At 34.0% G+C, this 23,089-nt stretch overlaps 1 protein-coding gene across 1 annotated transcript in view; it reads right to left on the reverse strand.

Moving 5' to 3' along the window:
- Smp_199380 (hypothetical protein) overlaps positions 1–22,267 on the reverse strand; it is a gene marked incomplete at both ends in the record, with an annotated part of 31,348 nt that extends 9,081 nt beyond the window's left edge. Inside the window, 9 exons of the mRNA XM_018792480.1 lie at positions 933–1,014; positions 3,500–3,733; positions 11,384–11,553; positions 11,901–12,070; positions 12,930–13,048; positions 15,439–15,684; positions 18,510–18,990; positions 19,576–19,860; positions 22,241–22,267. Coding sequence (XP_018644693.1) covers positions 933–1,014; positions 3,500–3,733; positions 11,384–11,553; positions 11,901–12,070; positions 12,930–13,048; positions 15,439–15,684; positions 18,510–18,990; positions 19,576–19,860; positions 22,241–22,267 — 1,814 coding nt within the window. The remainder of the gene's footprint in view (positions 1–932; positions 1,015–3,499; positions 3,734–11,383; positions 11,554–11,900; positions 12,071–12,929; positions 13,049–15,438; positions 15,685–18,509; positions 18,991–19,575; positions 19,861–22,240) is intronic.
- Positions 22,268–23,089: the final 822 nt, after the last annotated feature.

The raw sequence follows: 23,089 nt of genomic DNA on the forward strand, positions 1-23,089 counted from the left end.
GGGTAGTTTTTGTGTTAGCTCCGGTCTTCAAAAAAACCTTACCGCTGAAGACGGATATCCGTGTGATAAGGCGAGGTGTGCATTTTTAGGGTCGACCTTTTCTAACCCCACCCCTCCTTGTGGGAAGGCAGCATCGCTGTCATGCTGGTTGTCTGAAGGAAACACCTTACTGCTGTCACACCTCTGTACAGTCAGCAGTACGACTTCGCCTTCGGACCTTGGGTTTGCTGCTTTTAGTCTCACCGCTCTTCAACCGACCTGTCTGGCATGGTAGGACCTCGAGGAACGATTGTTCCAGCCAGCATAGCTCGATTGCTTCATCACGATAGGCAAGCCCGACCACCACGTCAAGGTAGCAGCAACGATCGGGCCCATGTGCACCATTGGTTTGGAATCAGAGTTTTCCAACTCCCCTAGGTGTATCATCCGTATCCATCAACCCGATTAAAGCGCCGGACATTCGCTTTTCGTCCTCTCAATTTCGTAAACAACACCCCGGCCACGAGAAGGCAGTGAGTAGGGCTTCCCTGGCAGAGGCTATATACGCGTGGCCATGTGGGAGCATTTCGAGAGGGAGAGCGGGCGCTCCTCACTCTCGGCCGTGTCAGGGCATTTGGGGGCACATGGTAATAAAACAAATTACAATACCAGTTGACAAAAACGTATCAAAACCAATCAGATGAGAGGGACTTATAAACAAAATAATGAGAATATCAGAAGACAAGCCTATTTGAATCTCAATATGCCATGTGAGTGTGGAGTAATCGTGTCTGAGATACATCTGAGTTACAGGACAACCAGTTGACTACAATCATCAAACTTCATCAAGTCATCTACGGTTAACAACCAAAGACGTTAAATATCATTAAGAAACTCAGGTTCAACACTCCATATTTGATATGAATTACAAATCACAAATAAAAAAATCTTACCCAACTGATAATGATTGATTTCGTCTAGCCAACGTAACAGTCTTCAAAATGGCTTTACCCAATTCTCGAAATGAACAGGCACCTTGAAGAATAAAAAATTTACAAATACGCAGTGGTGACGGATAAAGTGTTATCCTAGTTAGCTAACTGTAATCCTAGAATACCTTATTTTTTCAATTATATGATTTTTAGACATGCAGGCGTCATAAGTTTCAGCTATGACCAAAACAAACACCAGAAGTATATAAAAAGACTTGCTGGCAAGTGGTTTTTCGTTTTCTAGATATTCCTGAGAAGATTATATTCAACGCTAATTGAATAAAACTTTTCCTAGAGTTTCTGAGCTACTAGGGACTTTGACGAAGGATAATTTTGGACTCCTCCAACAGCATATTTGAAAATAAACAGCTCTGTGGAAGATAAATGTATTATCTAATTCTGTACATATAAATCTCCATAATTTATCAATACAAGTTTAAAGTCGAAGATTTACAACATAAATTCAAAGCAGCAATTTATATTTGATTTAAATATGAAGGTATAATTAACCAGCTCTATAAATTCTATGAAATCAAACTTTATATAAGCAGAGAACAATATTTCATAGACGTATTTGAAATAAATATAGACGTCACAAATACCATGATCTTATCTACATGTCAAAACAACAGAGAATAACATATTTATACTGTAACCTATCAAATGGATTATTTCTCATAGATGAAGAATGCTTTAAAAGTCATTCATTATTAACTCTGTTCGTTTGGAACTTGTGTCGTATATGAAATACTAGTGTCGCTGAATTATAAATTTTAATTTAACTAAATGATTAGATAACCAGTGAGAGAGAAGTATGTGTAGAATCATCTACAACGTGATAGATAACGACTTTCAGCACAAATGCATCGGTTGGCTCCATTCTAGAATAACTAGAACTAATAATTAGAAATATTAATCATCTTTGATTTTGTTACACACGAAGGAACAACAAATTACTTTGACTGGATAAACATAGCAAGTAAATATGCTACCTTCTCTTCTTAATCTGGGACTCCTCAACAGTGAGTGTCCACGACCTTACAACAAGGGGTCTGACCCAGAACCTCCGATCATATGCGCGGACACCCAACCACTAAACCACTGAGTCAGCAACTAGTGGTTTACATGTTTAATTTTAATTAATTTGTAATGTCGCGAAACCATATCCTAATGTATTTGATAGGTAACTGCCTAGCACCCGAAAAAATCGAAATCCACTGATTACAGCTTCTCACTAGAACTCTGAGATTACCTCTAGAAATTAGTTATTAGTAAACACATGATTATTAATTACTATGAGGGGGAAGTATATAGGTTTTTGGATTTTGTAGTTAACATCATGATTTTAATTAAATGACCATTGAAAATCAGGAAGCCTTGATTGGTTAACTAACCTTAGTCTATAACATTAATTGTAAAATAAGAAATCTATAGATTTATGAGATTATTATACACTAATCTCAGCATTATAAGAATCTCTATTTAATTGACTACATAAGATAATAATCCTTCATTGAAAATATGTAGGTCAAAGGCTGATCTATAAACTTGTACTTTGGTTTCTAAAATGCATTAAACAGAATTTGTGATAAGAAAACTGAGATGGATTGAGTCATTAAAAGTATGAATTACAAATTAATTATAGAAGGGGTTTTGTGGAGATTTAGTATTTATCATAGTTGAAAGCGTGAGTCAATTAGAGTCAATTAGTTAGACATTAACACCGTTGGATGCCAGCTCAGTGGTCTATCGGTCAAGGGCTTCGGCTCGAGACTGGTAGGTCCTGGGTTCGAATCTCGCGAGAGCGGGTTCGTGGATGCGCACTGCTGAGGAGTCCCATAATAGGACGAAACGGCCGTCCAGTGTTTCCAGGTTTTCCATGGTGGTCCAGCTTCAATTGACTCACGCTTTCAACTACAAATTAATTAACAATCATATGAAGTACAGTATGACAAATTCACATTAGTGTAAATCATTCGCCTGAAATGCTAATCACTATTGATTTCAAAAATAGAGAAGTGAATATGGAGTCAGTAGTCTGTGTCTTTCAATCTCTATTGTAATAAGAAAGACAAAATCATGCTTAAAAGTGTTCAAGGTTAACTATTCCTCCTATTTAAACATGTTAAAAATGAGAACAAAAGAAAATAACTAGATTTACATGATGAAACATTCATACAATTATCAGATAAAATTAGAGTGAAAAAAAAATAAGAATTACTACATGTTATAGAATAAGTGGATTATGACTAGGAGGGGAATCGTAGACCCATGTTACATCTTATTTGGGACTTGTTAACAGGATGTGCCTAGATCCCAGTGTTGATGTTCACACTGAAACTCCAACCACAATACATTTCACTTCAAACTTATTACGGGTTATCCACTACTGAGCTACTGAGTCTAGACAGACATGAATTTATTCAATAGATGTAATGTTTAGATCAACAGAATAATTTAAAACATTTTTTAATAAAGATCTAAATAACTAGATTTATTGTTATTAGTTAACGTATTATTGAAATTACCTTTTGAAAAATCCATTACAAAACAATCGTCTTCTTCATTAAATTGACAAATTTGACAACCCATTGTAAAAAGACATAGATTACATAATTCCAAACACAGACTGGGTAATTCTTTACAACAAATGAATTCATAAAGCATTGAATCAATGAATTGATTCCATTTACTATTCTTTGAATTTTTCATTAGTTTACTTAGACAGGTAGTTAGAATTTGATCAATAGTCAAGAGAAATCCTGCAGAATGAAATAACAGGGAAAGAAATGTGAAAGTGATGAAAAAAATTATCAGTATCTCTTTTTAAGAAAAATTCTTTCGGTAAGATATGAGTAATTATCATACAACAGATATAAGAATTATACGATAAGCCTAATTCGACAGTGAATGAATGAGAGGAAGGGTGAAAAATTCAGTCCGAAACAGAAATAAGGATTTAAGATCAGAAGACATGAACAAAAGTAAACAAACCATACAATACTTGGTATATGGCTAACAGTAAGATTCATGACGTGTGTTTCATCCTATCTGCGACACATCAGCTAGACATTCCTGCAACCCAGTATTGATGTTCATATTGACACTCAAATCCAATACTTTTCACTTTGAACACTCAAATTTTTTTCTACTGAGTTACTGAGAATATCAATACTGAGAGTTAGGTATATCCAGTTAACGAGTCCTACGTACAACGAAGCCAATGACTTGAATTTCACTGTTAGCCATTCATTAATTAAACCATAACATGTGAATGAACGTCATATCGACGTGATTCGCTGAGGATGCACATATGACAATAAAGACTAATCAGTCTTGAATATGAACAGCAAGACATTACTAACTTTGACTAAAAGCAATTAAAATTGATATAAATGATTTCAATCCAAAGACGTGTACAAAAATGTTACGGTCCATGAAGGTAGATGCATCAATCTCTATAATCGATATTTTGCATCCAATTTCAAAATGTAAATGATTGTTTAGCAAGCATGCGCATTAACTAAATGTTTATTCGAAAAAACCACTATTAGGAAAAAACAATATAATGAAGCGTACATCAAACACTCACAAAGATAAGGCATTCGATTATATATATTCTATAAATGATATAACAATTTCAGAATATTATCGAGTAAAATGAATAAAACGACTCATTGTAGAAAATAGAAACTGTTGGACTTGTTTTTCTTGACGTGGTTTTGTAGAGATTAGTTTAGACTGTAAGTTTTATTCATCATAGATCGATCTCAGTCGGAACAATATTAAGAACCAGAAAGCACTAGACAGCTGTCTCATCCAAGTATACAGTTCCTCATCAGTGAGCACACATGACCCTAATAGGGACGGAACCGAAGAGTTTTATGTCTAGCAGCGGACCCTTAACCATTAGAACTACTGGGTCAATGTTTAATGGAACGATTTAAATTTCACTCAATTTACAACATATCACGTGTAGATTATTCAATGCTATTTGTGACAGCTGTTTTACTCTCAACGTCTCCGAAACTTACTAGTCATGACTTCTGGTTAGAAGTTCAGAAACACCCTGGAGTAAATCAATAATTACTTATACAAACAGCGAAGTAGAGTTTAAATTTTTTCAAATGAGTTCTCACAAAGACAGTAAATTTAACTCATTGCTAGGAAGAACACAAGTTAACTAGTATTTTGCCAATAAACGATGGTTTCAGCTGGTGAGGATAACCGCAATAATATTGTTGTAATTTACATCTCCGCAATGAGATTCACTATGATCTGATTGGTCATTATTACTTTAAAGTTGCTATTTTTGTTGTGCCCCAATGTATTGTATATTACAATCTAAATAAAGTCATTCCATTTTAATTCTGATATCTCTGACTTTTATTCGGAATATAAAGCTATTCTAAAAGTCTCGTCTTCCCTATGTCATATTCATGTGTAGTGTACCGCCAATTTCGCATTCGATCCTGTTTGTATTGGACAAGTCTCAATCACTCATAACTAAAAGTTACTGTATGCCCGATCCAATCATCCTAAGAGGATGAGAATTTTTACTGCTCTCGTTCAGTAAATGCATATAATCATTTAGTATAAACCAACAAAAAAATGCTGAAACTAATCCTATTCAATTTGATAAGCCAATTATTATTATACTATCTAAACAGTTAAAAAGAAACACAGTAATACACAGTTGTTGAAGGTAGCAAGCTTCTTCATCTCAACTCTCGAAAATCTAAAGTCTTTACTGATCAAAAAACATTGAAAAAGACAGGAAATTCAGTCAGTCAGTCACAACGTAGAACTTCGTACGTACGTACATCAGTTCGAGTTGCCATACCACATTAATACAGAGATGCAATTGCCGATTCGAATCCCATAGTGGTAAAAGTAGTAAAAGTATAAACGAAAATCGGAAAGATTAGGGTTTGAAGATGTTATTCAAGGAGTATAATACAGTCAAATAAATTTGAAAAGAGAAAAAAGATAGAGACATGAAGAATTCAGATTAGAATTTGGCAGAACACAAAGAGTGGATGCACCTACGCCATTGCAAACGATTTTGAGCCATGTCATTCAAGGTCTCTAACTGTCGATTGCTATCATCTCGCGGATCCCAATCAGGTAGTCTACACCTACCAAAATGGCTCAGTCCAATTGTCAGTGACTTCATGGATTTGTGCCACGTTTTGGTCTGACCGCCCCTAGCTTTCTTCCAATCTACTCTTACACCATAAAACATTGCACGTCGGGGCAGTCGGTGGTTGGGCATACGTAACTAGTGTCCCAGCCATCTCAACTGATGAAGCTTTACTACTTCATCAATCGATTTGCCATCATTACATAGTACCCTTTTCCTAACAACTGCATTACTTACTCGGTGGTCCCAAGACATACGAGCAATGCTTCGAAGACACCTATGATCGAATACTAGTAGCCTACGAATATCCTCTACTCTTATCGGCCATGTTTCTCCGCCATAAAGTATGACGGAACGAACTGCTGCACAGTAAACCCGTCCTTTAGTTGCCAGACGGATATATCTCACCCACGCCATAAATGAAGCAAGTTGGTGAAAGCTAGACGAGCCTTCTATATCCATGGGAGATTTCATCACACACCAGACCACAAGGGCTGATCAGACTCCCAAGATAAGTGAAGCGGTCAACACGCTCAACTACTTCACTCCCTATCATTAGTTCAGGTGCTGATGCAACCCAATCCTGGAAACTCAAGAAATCAATAATAACAATATGAAGTTCCTTTGTTAATTAACTATAACAAAGGACGTTAAGATAAAACAAAATGCAACATTACTCTCATTCATAGCATTTTTTTTGACAGCAAAATCAGATTTACTCGTTAATAATTGATGTCAGAAATAAATAAAACTTTTAAATAGTTTACTGAATACAATAGAATTTGAAAGGAATTCAAAGTTATAAGCGACATAGTATCTGATAAATATGTGCAACGATTCAAGTAGTCACATTAAATCACAGTTCAAATGATTATATACTTAAATCAATGATGCGACATTAGTACAGTAATAAAATAATTGGATATAGAAAGGATTTACAAGATGATAACTGTTATAAACGCATGTATGCCGTCGCCAATTGTTATAAACGTAGAGAGAGAGAGAGAGGATGCTGGTTATAACTTTAGGGGTTTCTGGTTATAACAGTCCTTTTACTTCTTACACGTATGTGGGACGTTAATTTATCTTAGACGAATATCTACACTAGATTCCCACCCAGTGTCTATTCTACAGGACTTCAACAGAACTCAGATCAAGAACACAATATTAGCCTGACTATAACGTCAATATATTTCACACCAAAACCCGACACATGGAACAGTCAATAAGTCTCAATAAGTCCATACATAATAAGGATAGGGAAATATATATATAACACATAACACCTGTCATCCCCTCTAATGTCTGACTCATCGAGACAACCAATCATTGACATTCTCGCCCACACATCACCTCCCTCGCGAAGTTCGATCGTATGATTTCACTTTAGGGTCTATTTGAAAAAATTTCGTTTGTTTCCGTTTCCTGAATGACCTTCGTCTAACTTCTGATTCTAGATCATTTTTTCTCATTTCAACTTGTAGTGGTGGTGGTGGAATATCAAACGTATCACATAATACTTCCATTGGTAATGGTTTGAGTTTAGACGACTCATAAACACATTTTCTATCTCGCAGTTGATTTACATGTCTAATAATTAGTGTATTTTCGACCATCACTTCATATAATACTGTACCACGTCGTTTTTTTATAAACCCAAAAATCCATTTTGGCTTGCCAGGCCGGAAATCCCGTGCATAAACTGAGTCACCTACTTTGAATTCTCGAATTTTCAGGCAATTCCCTTTGTTATTTTTTTGTAGTCCACTGATTCTGTCTTTCGGGTTCAAAACATCAAAAAATGTTCTAATCGGTCGGCCAAACATTATTTCGGCTGGAGATTTCCCATCTTGACAGTTTGGACTTGGCGTAATTCTATAGGAAATGAGAAATTGTTGCAGAGCCTCTTCTACGTCGCCTTCTCCTCCCATCTTTAAGAGAGCTCGTTTAAGAATATCAACAAATTTCTCTGCCTGCCCGTTCGACTTAGGGTGATACGGTGGAGTTCTAATGTGTTCGATTCCATTCTGTTTACAGAACTCCGCAAACTCTGACGACGTGAACTGCGTCCCGTTATCTGAAACCAAAACATTAGGTGTACCAAACCTACCAAATAGTTGTCTCAGATGTAGCAGTGTTTCAGACGTAGATGGTCTTCGTACCACATAAATTTCAGGCCACTTTGAGTATGAATCAACCACCACCAAAAAATATTGTCCACTTATAGGTCCAGCATAATCAACATGTAGTCGGACCCAAGGCTTTGTCGTTTCTGGCCATGGTTGGGATTCTACCTTCGGTGGATCTTTTGCAACTTCGGCACATCGCCGACATCTCACTACGTATTCTTCCACAGCCTTATCCATGAATGGCCAATAGACATAACTACGCATAACTGCTTTCATTCTGTTCATTCCCGGATGACCAATGTGAAACTGTCTAAGCACAAAAAGCTGAAGAGATTTAGGGATAACAACACGTTCACCATACATCAAGCAATTATCATAAATCGATATAGACTCACGTCTCAAGAAAAATTGGTGAAACTCTCGATCAGCTTTGTCCTGTTTCCAACCCTTTAAAACAGCTTCTTTTATTCTTTTAAGTAGAGGATCACTACCCGTGGCTTCTTTAACTGCTTCTGCCGTTACTGGTAGGATTCTGATAGCATCACAGAACACTTTTTTTATTTCCGGTTCAATTGATATAGAAGCAACCACTATATCTTCCTCTAACTTACGGTTATGTGCTATTACTTTTGAAGTCTGTATCTTATTTCCTTTACGGAACTTGTGCTGACGGTCAGAAACCTTTGGTTTACTTTTACAACATACTTGAGCATGACCATATTTACCACATTGAAAGCATACTCGTTTTTTAAAGTAACAAACTTTGGCAGAATGAGACTTACCACATCGCCAACATGACGTTTTATGTTTCACTTGATTTGGGATTTTCTGGGAGTTCGAATCTTTATTTTCATTTAAAGATTTACATAAAGCATTAATTCCCACGTGTTCACTGTTCCTTTCTACGAGATTCGTGTCATGCTTCAAATTAACCATTCTTTGACACTCTTCAGATACTGATTGTAGACTGATATTAGGATCTTGTTCGATTCTCGTTAGAATCCGTGCTCTAATATCTGCATCTACTGGAGATTGTAATCCACATACAAAAATAAGGCACTTGAATTGATCTGAGGACATTTCCTGTAATCGGAACCGCTCACATTCCCGGTTCACGATACTTGCATACGTTACGTAATCGTCCTGTACTTTCTTTACAAGTTGAAGACACTGGTATCTAGTGTGAAAAATTGATGACCGTTCACCAAATATACGAGTCAGGCATTCGACTGTTTCTTTGAACGTTATGTCGGATGACTTCTTTGGGAGGATAAAATTACAGAATTTTTCATATTCGGACACTCCGAGCTTTCGTAATAATAATCTCAATTTCGAACTTTCGTCCCACTCTTTACATTCATTAATAAATAAATCCTCATGGCGTTTAAACCACGCCTCAAAAGTAACTCCACTTTCTGGATCAAATCTAAATTCAGTTATTGAATTTGCAATAGAATCCGGAGTCATAGTGGAATTAGACACATTCGTTCTTGAGGAAATTGACATATTCTTGATTAATAATTCGATTAAAGAATTTTGCTGTTGCAACAAGGTTTTCAGATCATCCATTTTTGTTACAAAATTCACTTTAATTGAATATGTAAGCGTAGATCCGTTTTAATCACCGTCGCCAATGTTATAAACGCATGTATGCCGTCGCCAATTGTTATAAACGTAGAGAGAGAGAGAGAGGATGCTGGTTATAACTTTAGGGGTTTCTGGTTATAACAGTCCTTTTACTTCTTACACGTATGTGGGACGTTAATTTATCTTAGACGAATATCTACACTAGATTCCCACCCAGTGTCTATTCTACAGGACTTCAACAGAACTCAGATCAAGAACACAATATTAGCCTGACTATAACGTCAATATATTTCACACCAAAACCCGACACATGGAACAGTCAATAAGTCTCAATAAGTCCATACATAATAAGGATAGGGAAATATATATATAACACATAACACCTGTCATCCCCTCTAATGTCTGACTCATCGAGACAACCAATCATTGACATTCTCGCCCACACATCAATAACAAAATAATAACATATATATTCATACCATCTTATCAATAGGTAGTAAATGTTTTGCAGATATATAATTTATTCAAGTCAGTAATGCATCAAAGAGATTAATTTATACGGTTACTTTATATACTAACGAATACATTTTTCGTTCAGAATTTAGCTGTCATATATATTAATGAGTTATTATTATTACCATCATTACTATTGTTATTATTAATATTCTTATTATTATTGTTTTGTTATTGTTTGGGATGTTAAATCCCCAGAACTTACTTGGTAAATGACTTATTTTTGTAATTTTATTTTGAAAATCTGAATTTCCTTGTTTTCGCGCCAAAAGCGCTCCATTCACCTTCGAGTCATATTTCCCATTTGGAAATATCTCAAACGCTATTGGTCCGTTGTATCATTTTAGTGTGCTATTTTGTAATGCTTCCCAAGGACAACTTTGTACTGTATGAATACATTTGATCTCTGCTTAGTGTGATTGCTTGTACTTCGGCTGCTTACGGAATATATTTTCCCCGACTTTGTCTTGGACTTCTTCCTCTAGTTAGCGGGGCCTGGGACAACGGATTAGATTAGCCTATCGTGTCACTGTGTCATTAACTTTCGTTCGTTTACCGAGAAATCGTAATTATCATCAAGCATATCAGTTATGGATATCCTATAAATTTATTATGATTTGAAAATTCATTCAATTACTTTTGCCTCCGTCAAATTAGATAAAATATCCCGATATGTTCCAAAGTTATTTACAAACTACATATAGAAACGAAACGTGCATGAATATCAACTTTCGTAGAAATAGTCAAAGCCCTATGATAAAAGACTATATTTCTTTTTATTGCGTGTATATGTTGAGAACTGTTCAACTAAGGTTTCTCATTAAACTGTAATATTGTTCTATGAATAGTATAGTTGGTTTTCAATCTATTTTATTAAGTGTGAAACATATCACCTATACACACTACTCTTCGAAATAATGTCTAAACATTAACATATAAATCATACATTTGACACTTATTTAAGGTGTAGTCTATAGTGTATATTTATGCACACACAAAAATATCTATCAAAATACATAATTTCACATTTTGTTGCTTACCTAGACCAGATTGAAACTGAACAACTTGAAGTAATTTACCACTAAACAAGGTTAAATCAACATTACCAAGACTGTTATTGGTTATCCAGGTTAATTCAGAAAATCTTTTCAATTTATTTAAAAACCACGTACGAATATCTGCACCAAAGTAGGCAGAACCCCATAGTTCACTAAATTGAAATGATGTAAGGAATAATATACAGTTTAATAAACGGAACTGCATAGAACACGCGTAAATGTTGCAGAGTAAAACGTTTGGTGATTTTTAATTTAAAAGAGACAGAAGACTTGAATTCTGTAAGCATCGTGATTACGGATAAATCCTATGGCTTTTGTGAGTCATCAAATAAACCATACAGAGATCAATATGATAACAAGTAAATCTCTATACGTTACTTGGATCTACAAATAATGTATAGTTGTAAGTTATGTCAAAAAAAGACAGAGTATAGACAACGTACTAACAAAGTATTCAGTAGTTAAAGTCTAACAGCAAATTTAAGTGTACCAAACTTACTTGATGGAACAGAATGTTAAAATATTGGCTCCAGATGTATAAACTGAACACCATGGAGTATCGCACCATGCACAAGCTAAACCAACCATAGTGGGATAAATTGCCTCCTTCAATGCATCCTTATTTTCAATCCAATGATCATAAATAATCGATAAAATTTGTGACTGCAGCTAAAAAATTAAAGAGAAATAACGATAAGATATAGAGTTTGCGTTGAAAAAGATTGATCTTTCACAATTTGCTAGTGATTATACAGATTTATCTAGGCAAGTCTAGATTTGAATAAAGCGGCATGAATAGCAATTAGTTGGAACAAAAGGCTATACGCGGATGATGAAATAGATTACTTAATTTGTTATGAAATCCAAGTACATACCCACTGTTATCAACAAACCTGCAGTGAAAAAATAAACGACACTACTGCCAAAATAGAGCCAACAAAAACCCAACTAGTATTTACTGGCGATAATGCACATGAAACGACAAGCCAATTATTAGAAATTTCCCTTACTAAAACATATAAAGTTGCAAAGCTTGTTTCTTTGGAAAACAATAGCATTCAAAAATAAACCAGTTCTGATTATGTATCATTTATAATTGTGCCTAAAGGGTTGTATCCAAGGTTGGTTTATGTACAGAAGATAGAGGGTACTTGTAGTATTTCAAACGATCATGGGGTTCTGGTAGTTTAGAAAACCATACCAGATAGAGAAGTAGGATAGGTGATTACCCAATCAGAAATGCGACACATGATTCTTCAATTTCTAGATGTTTCAGAGATGCCTCTATTCAACGCTGATTAGATAAAATGTTTCCCAGTATTTTATGGGTCCCTATGTACTTTTTCGAGGAACTACAGAACATATTTAATATATCCTTTATAATAAGTAAAAATACCAAAATCCATACACAATTCATTGAAGAAAACATTTAAACGTGAGAGCACATCTGTTCACAAACCTGGTCAATAAACACAAATAAAAATAACGTTGATGAAACGTTCTCTTTTACCACGTAACTATAACTTACATCTGAGCTTACATAGAGAAGTCCGTTCAATAAATAACGTAATAAGTTAGTCGATTTGTAGTCCCAATTAAATCGTACAGAAATGTTATCGATTAATGTCCGTAAATTGCATAATGAGTCTAATTTCAAATTGATTTTGCAGAGAAGGGGGGGAACAAAAAAGACGTATTGATATTATTTGTAATATTCACGATTATTACTTAAAATAAACTACAAAAATGTATTTACCAAGAACAAATTGATGTTGGTTTATTAAATGATTATTATTTGCCGTTAATAGGTTACAAAGAATAAATCAGTAAATAAAAATACCACTCCATTCTTATTTACAAATCTAATAGTTCACTTTATAACACGTTTAACATAAACAAAAATTCATATTTTAATTGAGATCATGAACCGATCAATGCTAGATCATCATTGTAAACCTAGAAACACAGAACAGCCATTTCGTCCTAGTATGGGACATCTTAGCAGTGAGCATCCACGATCCCTCACTCCGAACTCCAACACAAGACCATCGGTCCCGCGCATGAACACTTGAGCTGTAGACCACTTGGCCGGCATCCAACGGTGTAAATGTCTAACTTCGACCGATCTACGATATTGTGCGGCCATCTTCCATTATCTTCGGTGGGTAACTGCTTCACAACAGAGACGGTTGAACTCCACTAGTCACTGCTTCTCAATAGAACTCTGAGAATCACCTCTCGAAGCTAGTCACTAGTGAGCACGTGATCATATGGCAATAGTTCACTCAATAATTCTCTGTACAAAAACGATATTGGAATATGGTACTTTGATAATAGTTACTTGGACACTGATAACTTCCTTGAAGTATAAGTAAAACAAAAAGACAACTGATATTTCTATAAATACCACTTGATTGCTTGTCCTTCAGTTAATGATCAACTCTTAGCCGATTATACTATGTACTAGATCTTTTGCCACCTGTATAACTATTTTAAGTATTTCAACCTAAAAAATTATTTACTTTTTATTTTCAACTCTCTTGAAACTCAATCTCAATGAATAAATGTAATCTAAATACTTATCCCTAACTCACAAACATATAACATATAAAAGAAATCATTGTTTTGAGAAAAATGCACAAATTTGTTACTTGCACTTGACTGATATAAAACGACCCATGTTAATTGAAAAACACAAGCATATTAAACTTGATGCCTTGAAATAATATCTTCAATGAAAAGTAAACCCTAATATTACGCAATCACTCAATAAATGAAAACAAGAATGACTGAAAGTGTAAAGAACGACAAAATCAGTAACCATGACAAAGTTGACAATAGTCTTATCCTACATTTCTGAAATGAAAAATGAAGGGCATTGGCAGACTATTGTATGTGCAGTAGTAACCTAGCCGAGGTTCCAGCTAAAATACCATTGATAAGATCGTTTATATATAGTGAGCGAACATTCAGGTGGGGAGAACCAATCTATTGTTTAACACAAAACTATATACTACTTATCTGTCAAAATAAGTAGCAAACACCATACTATATATCATTACCTGTTAAACTATCAACTATTATGGATACATCACAAGTAACCACCGCATACGCATTGGAAAACAGCATTTATTGAAGAATATATAGGACGACTTGAAGTCTCATACATAACTAGGAAGGATATTGAAGATAGCAAAATTTCAACTCATCTAAAATTCACTGGAAAAGATCTATACTACTCACAAGCAATTATTGCCCAGTCATGTGCACTGGGCCAATTTTGAATAAAGAGAGATCTAAATTCCATGAGATGGTGCGGGAGAATGGATGGGGAGTCAGATATTCCTTACTTTAATTACAAAACAGGCCGTGAAATGCGATTTCGGAGACCAGCTGCAAATTCAACTTCACGATTGTTTGATTATTGGAATCAGCATTCCGAATTCGGAAGGGGAGTTAATCCGAAAAAATTCTTACTTCAAGATATTAAAGCAGTCTGTATTAATTATGAGACAGTGAATGAAAATTTTTGACACTGCACATTTGTTACAATGAAGTACATCCTCGAAATCGCTCAAATTCGGGTTTAAGTAATAATTCTCATTCGTGAATACATCGGAAACAATTTGTCAAGGAATCTCAAAGCGCTATATAAAGGTGAGTGCAAGTTTGGCAAATGTTTATCAAGTGATGGATTCCATTCATGGAAATCATGTGTATTTTATAATGTTAAATGCCTTAAATGTGGCAAAGTTGTTCATAAGCAACGTTGTTGATTGCATTAGGATACACTAGTGTTGTTACAGATGTACATTTATGAACTAACTGTAAAGAGCTATACACTAACTACCTTCTTTAAATAACATACTTCAGAGGTCCTACTCAAAAAGACACGTAGTAAGTAATTAAAAATTACTTCTCTGGATACAGAAATTAATAGTCAGAGCATTTGATGAACATTACTATAGTTATAAATGCACATTAACATATAAATGACGCAAAATGTATATCCACCATCTATTTCTCGGATGATTTACCTTTACCAAATTCTGATCTCCATTTACTGGATTTTTTATTCCATGGACCATTCGGTGTTAAATTGAGAACACCTAATGCAGTTTCAATAATATCCAGCAAAAGTTTCGCGCGTTGATAACTCATCCCTGGCCAAAAGTAAGTGTGTATACTTGTAGTTACTTTAATGTCAATAGTATTTTGACAATCTGTTCCAGTATGAATAGTCGTGATGCGACACATTGAACTGATAAAACGTATAAGTTTAACTAGGGAAGTAAAAAATTAAAATGAGACTGAGTGGAATGGAATTGAAACGGAATTTGGCGATTTGGTTGATAACTATTCTACTTTGATAAGCCAAGATGGACGTTGGCTAACAGTGGAATCCAGGAAGCGCATTTTATCATATTTAGAAATCGTCAGCTGGGTCCCAGAGTTGATGTTCACTTCGAAACTCGGAATCAGTACTCTTCGCCTCAAACGTTTTACACATTATTCACTAATGAGATACTGAGTCCAGACAGTCACTCACTTGTGTAATCGGGTGAACTTTAATTCATATCTACATGTTGCCTTGATCTTTTAAGCATATGTGATCCTAGATTCCAGTCCCAGAACGAACACCAACTCTGGGATGAGACAGTCACATCCAGTTGATCAGTCCCAAATAGGGCCAAATGCACATCCTGAATTTCATTGATAGCCACTATCCATCTCTGCTTCAAAACTGTTTGTCACTTAATGGTAATATCGAGGTAATCCACACAGGATGAGAATAAGCCAAAAGAGATTGATCAATTGAAGTATCGAACAACAATGTGAAGATGCAAACAACTAATGCACATAAATATTCTACTTTCTAATTCATTTATTTTTATGTACTGATTGAAATTCTCTTAAACTTCAAACGGTGAACAATATTGCACTAGATGCTAATTTAATCTATTCCCGGTTAACAAGCCATTTTTCATCTAAATTCATGAACGACAGGGAGGACTGGTTATTTTTTTCTCTACAATGGTAAATACAACGTGCTTTATGCATTATAAAGAAGTATTTTTGTGGAATTACTTGATTTCTGCTAACAGATTAGATTGATTTTAGTACCTCTGAAAAAATTGATGATAATTCCTGTTCAATATGATGAACAAAACTAACACAAGGATAAAATCCAATATTACAATGATAGAAACAACACAAATATAGTACATGGGTAAATTATTAAAGAACAGTAACTGCAGTTATGAATCAGGAAAAATGTCATACAAAACAAGTTACTGTGATAAATACAAAAGCATAGAAAAACTCTTCTGAATAAGGTAGGGATGAAGTTTTCAACGTTACTTAATGTAGTTCACTAACCATAGATCTTTCTATTCAACTATGGGCCACACATTGCTTGAGTTTGAGGGCTGATGGTATTACCTGGTTACGTAATCTGAAGTAGGTGGCCAAAGGCTCGAACCTTGACACTGGTGGTTGGAAGCAGAATCTTTCAGCCACTAACTTAACGCTCCACTAAAGTATGCTCAAGAATACAAGCACTAGTTCTACAACAATCATGTCTAGTCTAAGACTACATTATTACGAGAAATTAGAGATATAAACCAACACACGACTCATTCTACAAAGATGATTTTAATTTCATCATGTAAAAAAGTAACTGGTAAACAATTATCTTCATTTTATTCACCAACTATCGACAAAATAACTGATTCCAAGGTTAACGGTAGGCCCATTTATTTCAACTGTTCAACTAAACGGGAATTTTGCATAGATACGTAGATTTTAAAAACTGCCATCTAATTTGGACAAATGGTTAAGTATGTGAAGTAGTTAACGCAATTAATTACTTCGCTTCTTATTCAAACAGATGCCAACACACAAGTTCTGAAAGAGTAAGTGTACTGAGTAGACTCCAAACATTATCACAATGATGGTATCTTACGTTTTTATATCGTATTTATTCTAGTTTAAATCTCGTTCTTCCTTGCCAATAACTTCTATACAATATTTTCCTTTTTCCCACTTTTAACGTTATTAACTTGATAGTTTACTGACATTTATTCTGATAACTCGTTAGCTTAAACACACTGGTTCTACGTCTTTCATGTTCCTTGTGCACTCTACCGTACAAAATAACTGTCTAGTGAAGGAACAACAAGAAATCTAACATATAATTTTTCTGTTATCCCATATTGCCTCGAGTTCAATGAAATAGAACAATCAATTAACAGTCATTTGGACCCTTGGTAGGGTCTACAATGCGCATTGTTCAGGAACATCATACTAGGAAAAAATAGCTTCCCAATGTTTCCTGGTTTTCAACAGCTCTCTGACTAAAGTAAATCTGTGCTGTGAAACTTTAGGTTTCCATTGATTACCCAATATTAAACAAATCATGTTAGTCTCTTACATAGTCATTCACCTGTCTCTAATTATCTGATAATCTGTTACATTTTACCCTTTACACAAATGGTCATCGTCCTGAGAATTCACAATCCAGAATAACAAAAGAAAATAAAAATTTTGAAGTTCTGATCCTTCAATCAATGTGAACACCGAACACGCAACTACTTTCCCAATTTGTCTGAACCACTATACAAATACGTATTATTCAGTCTTATGTGAAGCGACTACTCGGTTGCAGTATCATTAACCGACAAAGATTCTCTTTGCTATTCTAACAACCAAGTCAACAATAACTTGACAGTTTTGAAAAAGACGAAAGAAGCCCATTGATTCATTAAAAAAAAAAGAATGAAGACTTTTCAACGAAGTAAATTTCCTTTTTGACATTATGATCTTTTGGAGCTGTACAATCGTATTTATAGATAATTTTTGATGTAATGGTCTATAGTAAAATAGAAGAGTTTTACTAAATTATTAAAGATATTCAAACTTACTCAAGACTACTACATGAATAAAATCACTTAAAAATATGATTGTATAGCTCCAGAAAATGATATCGCCAAAACAAAAATCCTCTTCGCTGAAATGTCGTTATTCCTTCACTCTTATTAAACCAGTCAAGAATAACACAATATATCTACATAAAATAAGATAAATAAACACTTCAGAAATAACTTACCTAAATACAATACATCATTATCCTGTATACTTAAAACATTCTCATCTTTCATTCTGTTCAAATCAAACAAATTATCAAACACTTGTAAACATATTTCAGTATCTGATAAACAAATAATACGTTGATTATTACTATGACTAAGATTATTCAATATTTCTATACTATTATTGAAATGAATAGATTTACATAGGATTCGTATACATTCTGTTGAATTGAAGAAAATTTTTTGAAACTGATTACGATAAGATGGATTTGAACAATTATTAAATGTATTACAACAATTTAAATATATATCCATAAAGATTTCAGTAGTAGATATGTTGGACAGTATAAAATTCGTCGACTCTTTATCATTATTATTATCATTTGCTTTACTTTTCATATGTAAATATTTGCATAAAAACTTATGAATCCCATTCAATGCTAATATACGTACATAATCATTATGATGTGAAGCGCTGTATGTTAACATAGTAGGTACCTGAAAAATAATAAGAACTAAATTATAAAATAATTTAAATATTATTTGTAACTAATGATAATAAAATATAGAAATATTGCATGCAGTTAGTCAGTCAGTCAGTCACAACTTAGAACTTCGTACGTACGTACATCAGTTCGAGTTGCCATACCACATTAGCACAGAGATGAAGTTGTTGATTCAAATCCTGACCACCACGTCAAGGTAGCAGCAACGGTCGGGGAATGCAGTTAGTATGTATAACTAAATAAAACTATACATAATTATGGTTGAAACTTAGCAGATATTCTAATGTTGACTTGAAGTTAAAATAGCCAGTTAAGATTACCTTAAATGTTTTTGGTGTGTGTGTGTGTATGTAAACAGTTGGTACTTTCCACGTATCCGCATCCCAGAAGGATATCTCCTCCTGATGAATTTTATAAAGGAACTGCACTGGCATTAATAAATTCTACAATCTAGCAATCAAAAACTGCAAAGTCGATGAGATAACTGCTTCATGTCAGTGAAATATGACCGATACACTTAATTAAAATGCTTAGCTAATATAATGTAGTAAGTATGAAGAATGCGCGTAGAACTAACCAGCTGTTTCACTAACAATGGTAAATCCGAATAATCTTTTAAACTATATAATCGTAACCAAACAAGCAATTTCCGTTCACTTATATCAGAATAGTGATCATCTTTTGAGTTGAGAAAAGTCAAAGAAAGATGTTCAAGTAGTTGATCAATTAGTAGATCATTTTTATATAATTGTGAAGCTTCCCAATCGGATACAATCAAAACACTCTCCAATGCATTTGAACCAGGTAATAATGTGAATTGATTATTCAAACAACTATGAATAAAGTTATCCCAGCTTGTATTCTGTAAAACAAATGCAATGAAAAACAAAATAATTAATTACCTATCAGCAGTAACTATCACTTATCACAAATTCTTATTACGTGCTCCACAATGTAATTGATGATATAAAGTCTTAAAAGTCTAAGAATGTCCACAAATTTCCATAAAAAACTACGAATCGAAGATTTAAGAAGACGCACATATAGGTAGCAACTGCATCCAATCCATTTTTTACGCTTGCCTCAAAATAACAGAAGTTACAAACTCCCTTATGGTTTCAGAAAGTCACGGAGTAGACAGGATTACTTCCATTTACTTCAAATATATCAGATTTCATATTCTATTACTCTTGTTAAAACTACTTATAGTTTTGCTGGAAGCATGCATTTATCCTAACCGCCGAAAAACCGCATATAAAATAACTCGTTTCAAATCTGGAGACAAGACTAGCTTGCACAACTACACGTCTACAAATATAACTATAGTTACCTCCACAACAATGAAATAAATTATATATGACGAAATATAAGATTATTTGACCGATGAAAAGCTTGTTACCAATCCACATGTTTACCTTAAATCTAGATCTTTCATGACACACATCATATGGGATCAGAGATCCCTTACTTGTGTGCCTGAATTTCTTCCTCAGTCACCGAAATAGTTGAAATAAACTCCTCACTAATGGATCTTTATCCGGTCACAAGTGGTTTCATACAAGGTAGTCTCTTAATGTTTTCTATAACCTATACAAATGATACTGTAATCGACAGTGTGAGTAAACCTTCTCTGCGTACTTATGATATGAAGTTAATATACTCTTTTTCTGCTCTCTAACCTTAACAACAACATACATATATTTTATTACACAGAAAATGTGTCCAATCACTACCAGAATACTGTACTTTTATTCTGAGTGAATTTTGTGTCAAAGATGAACTTGGATTAAAATTTATCCAAAACCACTTTGCACTTCGTATTCTGGGAAGTGATTGTAATTCAGACTAAAAATCCAGGTGTAGTGAAACAAGACTTCAGCCTTTATAGAAGCGGCAACTTAGACTAAATCCAATCTTTTTCTTCAAGATAGTAACCAAACTATCTTTTACATTTATTGATATCATCCAGTATGCAGAACCACTGAATTGTAACATTCTTAGTTCTCCATCAAAAATGGAGTCGTTTCATTATAAATCTACTCTCTATGTGAACAAATTTACAAGTTTTCGAGAATCTGAAAATTTCCCATAATCTATCATTAAAACAAATTCACAACCATCGTCTTCACAGTACATTTATAGTTTCCTATCTTTCGACACCATTTTAAAAATTCTTACAAAACACAAAGTTTTACTCTTCCTATCAAGAAAATACCAGTTTCAAACTGTTGCATCCTATGTGATATCTAACATGACGCTGTAGCTAAACCATATTCTTAAAGACTTTGTTTTCGTACATCAATTATTAAAGACAACTCAATGATAGACGGATTGATGAATATCACAATATGTATTACAATAACAATGTTGTACATTAATATGTTTTTATCTGTGATCATTTGTTTTGCCTGCATTATATACTGCGCAATTTCAAAATCTTGGTGGTAAATGACCAATCAAAATAACTTATGAATCATGTCTTTCCCAACATATATATATATATATATATATATATATATAACTATAGCCACACAACCAAACGTATCTATCGATGAATGGAACTATATATGCATGTACAATAAAGATACAGTTCAACTGATGTATTATGTATCCATAAAAGGTTATTCAAATCATAGACATTGATACCTGAAACGATTTGGTAGTAGAGAGAAAATTACAACTACAGGACATCTTTGACATGGGACAATCTACCGTTCCAGTTAACATCAATTGAATTACAGGTTTAAGTACGTTAAAATCATATACTTGTGGAGAATTTCGCTTGATGGTTACACTATTCAATTTTAAAAGACAAACCAAATAAATCAGTAAACACGGAAAAAAGTCCTGAAAATTACATATTTTAAACAGTAGCTTGGACAGTTAACAGCATCAGTATGATAATAATTGTGAAAATAAAAAACTGGACTTAAAATATATTGATTAAGATTGTAAGAAGAATTGTTAATGTATGGAGGCAGCATACAGTGAGCAATTTTTACTTGTCTAACTATGCTAAGTTTAAAACTTACAGTGGTAAACAATGATTAAATGACCCCCTTAGTTTCTATATATTAACCCTAAATCAACACTAATGTACAACAAACCACTTCATATTCAGTTCGAAGAAGTTAAATAGTGAACCAACTAGAAAGTTTATTCGTCATCGCAGTCACTGAACACTTAAGTGTATCAGTAGACGGTACCATAAGAAATTTGAACAAGTCATTTCGTACACTTACTGGATGAATAAACAAAATGGTTACCATGTATTGAAGTCTACTTGTTTCGAAGGAATAAATATCCGAGAAAAAGTAAATCTACACACCTTAAGAATGTAAGATAACAATTTGATTCTAACGGTTAGGAATCAGAACGAAGTTGAACAGAAACAATAAATTAACAATACCCATTTTATTTGAGACCGTGTTTATATCAATGAATTTTTTGTAGTTCACTAGTTAGGAAATTCAACTTTCAACCACTGCCATGCTGGCTCCAACATCGATTTAATTACTTTGATCTGAACAGTGAAGTGGTAACATTAGTCATCACAAAAACATACCTCAAAATGGATTATATAAACCTTTACTTGGTTATTAAGTCAGAAATTAAAGTGCACGTCTACTCAGTTTCAAACACCTATTATAAATTACTCAGTTTTAAGAAAACTATCTAGAATCATAAACTACAGTGTTGTTGAATGTACTGTTATTTGGAGAAACTCGATTCCTACTCAATGAATGACCGGTTCGAAACTAACTACTTTTATTTGAGTACCCAAATAGTGTAGCAATCATTTACAAAGTATGTTTGGATAGTGATCTAATACATACGCATTTGACTATAATGAACGTAGTTCAACCTAAAACATTTTATTCAAATGAGTTTGTAGGTATCACTACCAAGTTTTGATTTGATAATTTTGAATAAATTGAGCATTGGGTAGATTGTTATAAATAAATTAATATATTTGTAATATCCCAATGAGTAGAAAAATTAGATTTTCTGACGTTTCGTGACTCAGTGTAAGCCACTTCTTCACAGACTAAATAACCAAATTAACATTAATCCAAGTTAAATATACACCG

The sequence above is a fragment of the Schistosoma mansoni genome (genome assembly GCF_000237925.1).
Source record: "Schistosoma mansoni, WGS project CABG00000000 data, supercontig 0266, strain Puerto Rico, whole genome shotgun sequence".
Lineage (NCBI taxonomy): Eukaryota > Metazoa > Platyhelminthes > Trematoda > Strigeidida > Schistosomatidae > Schistosoma > Schistosoma mansoni.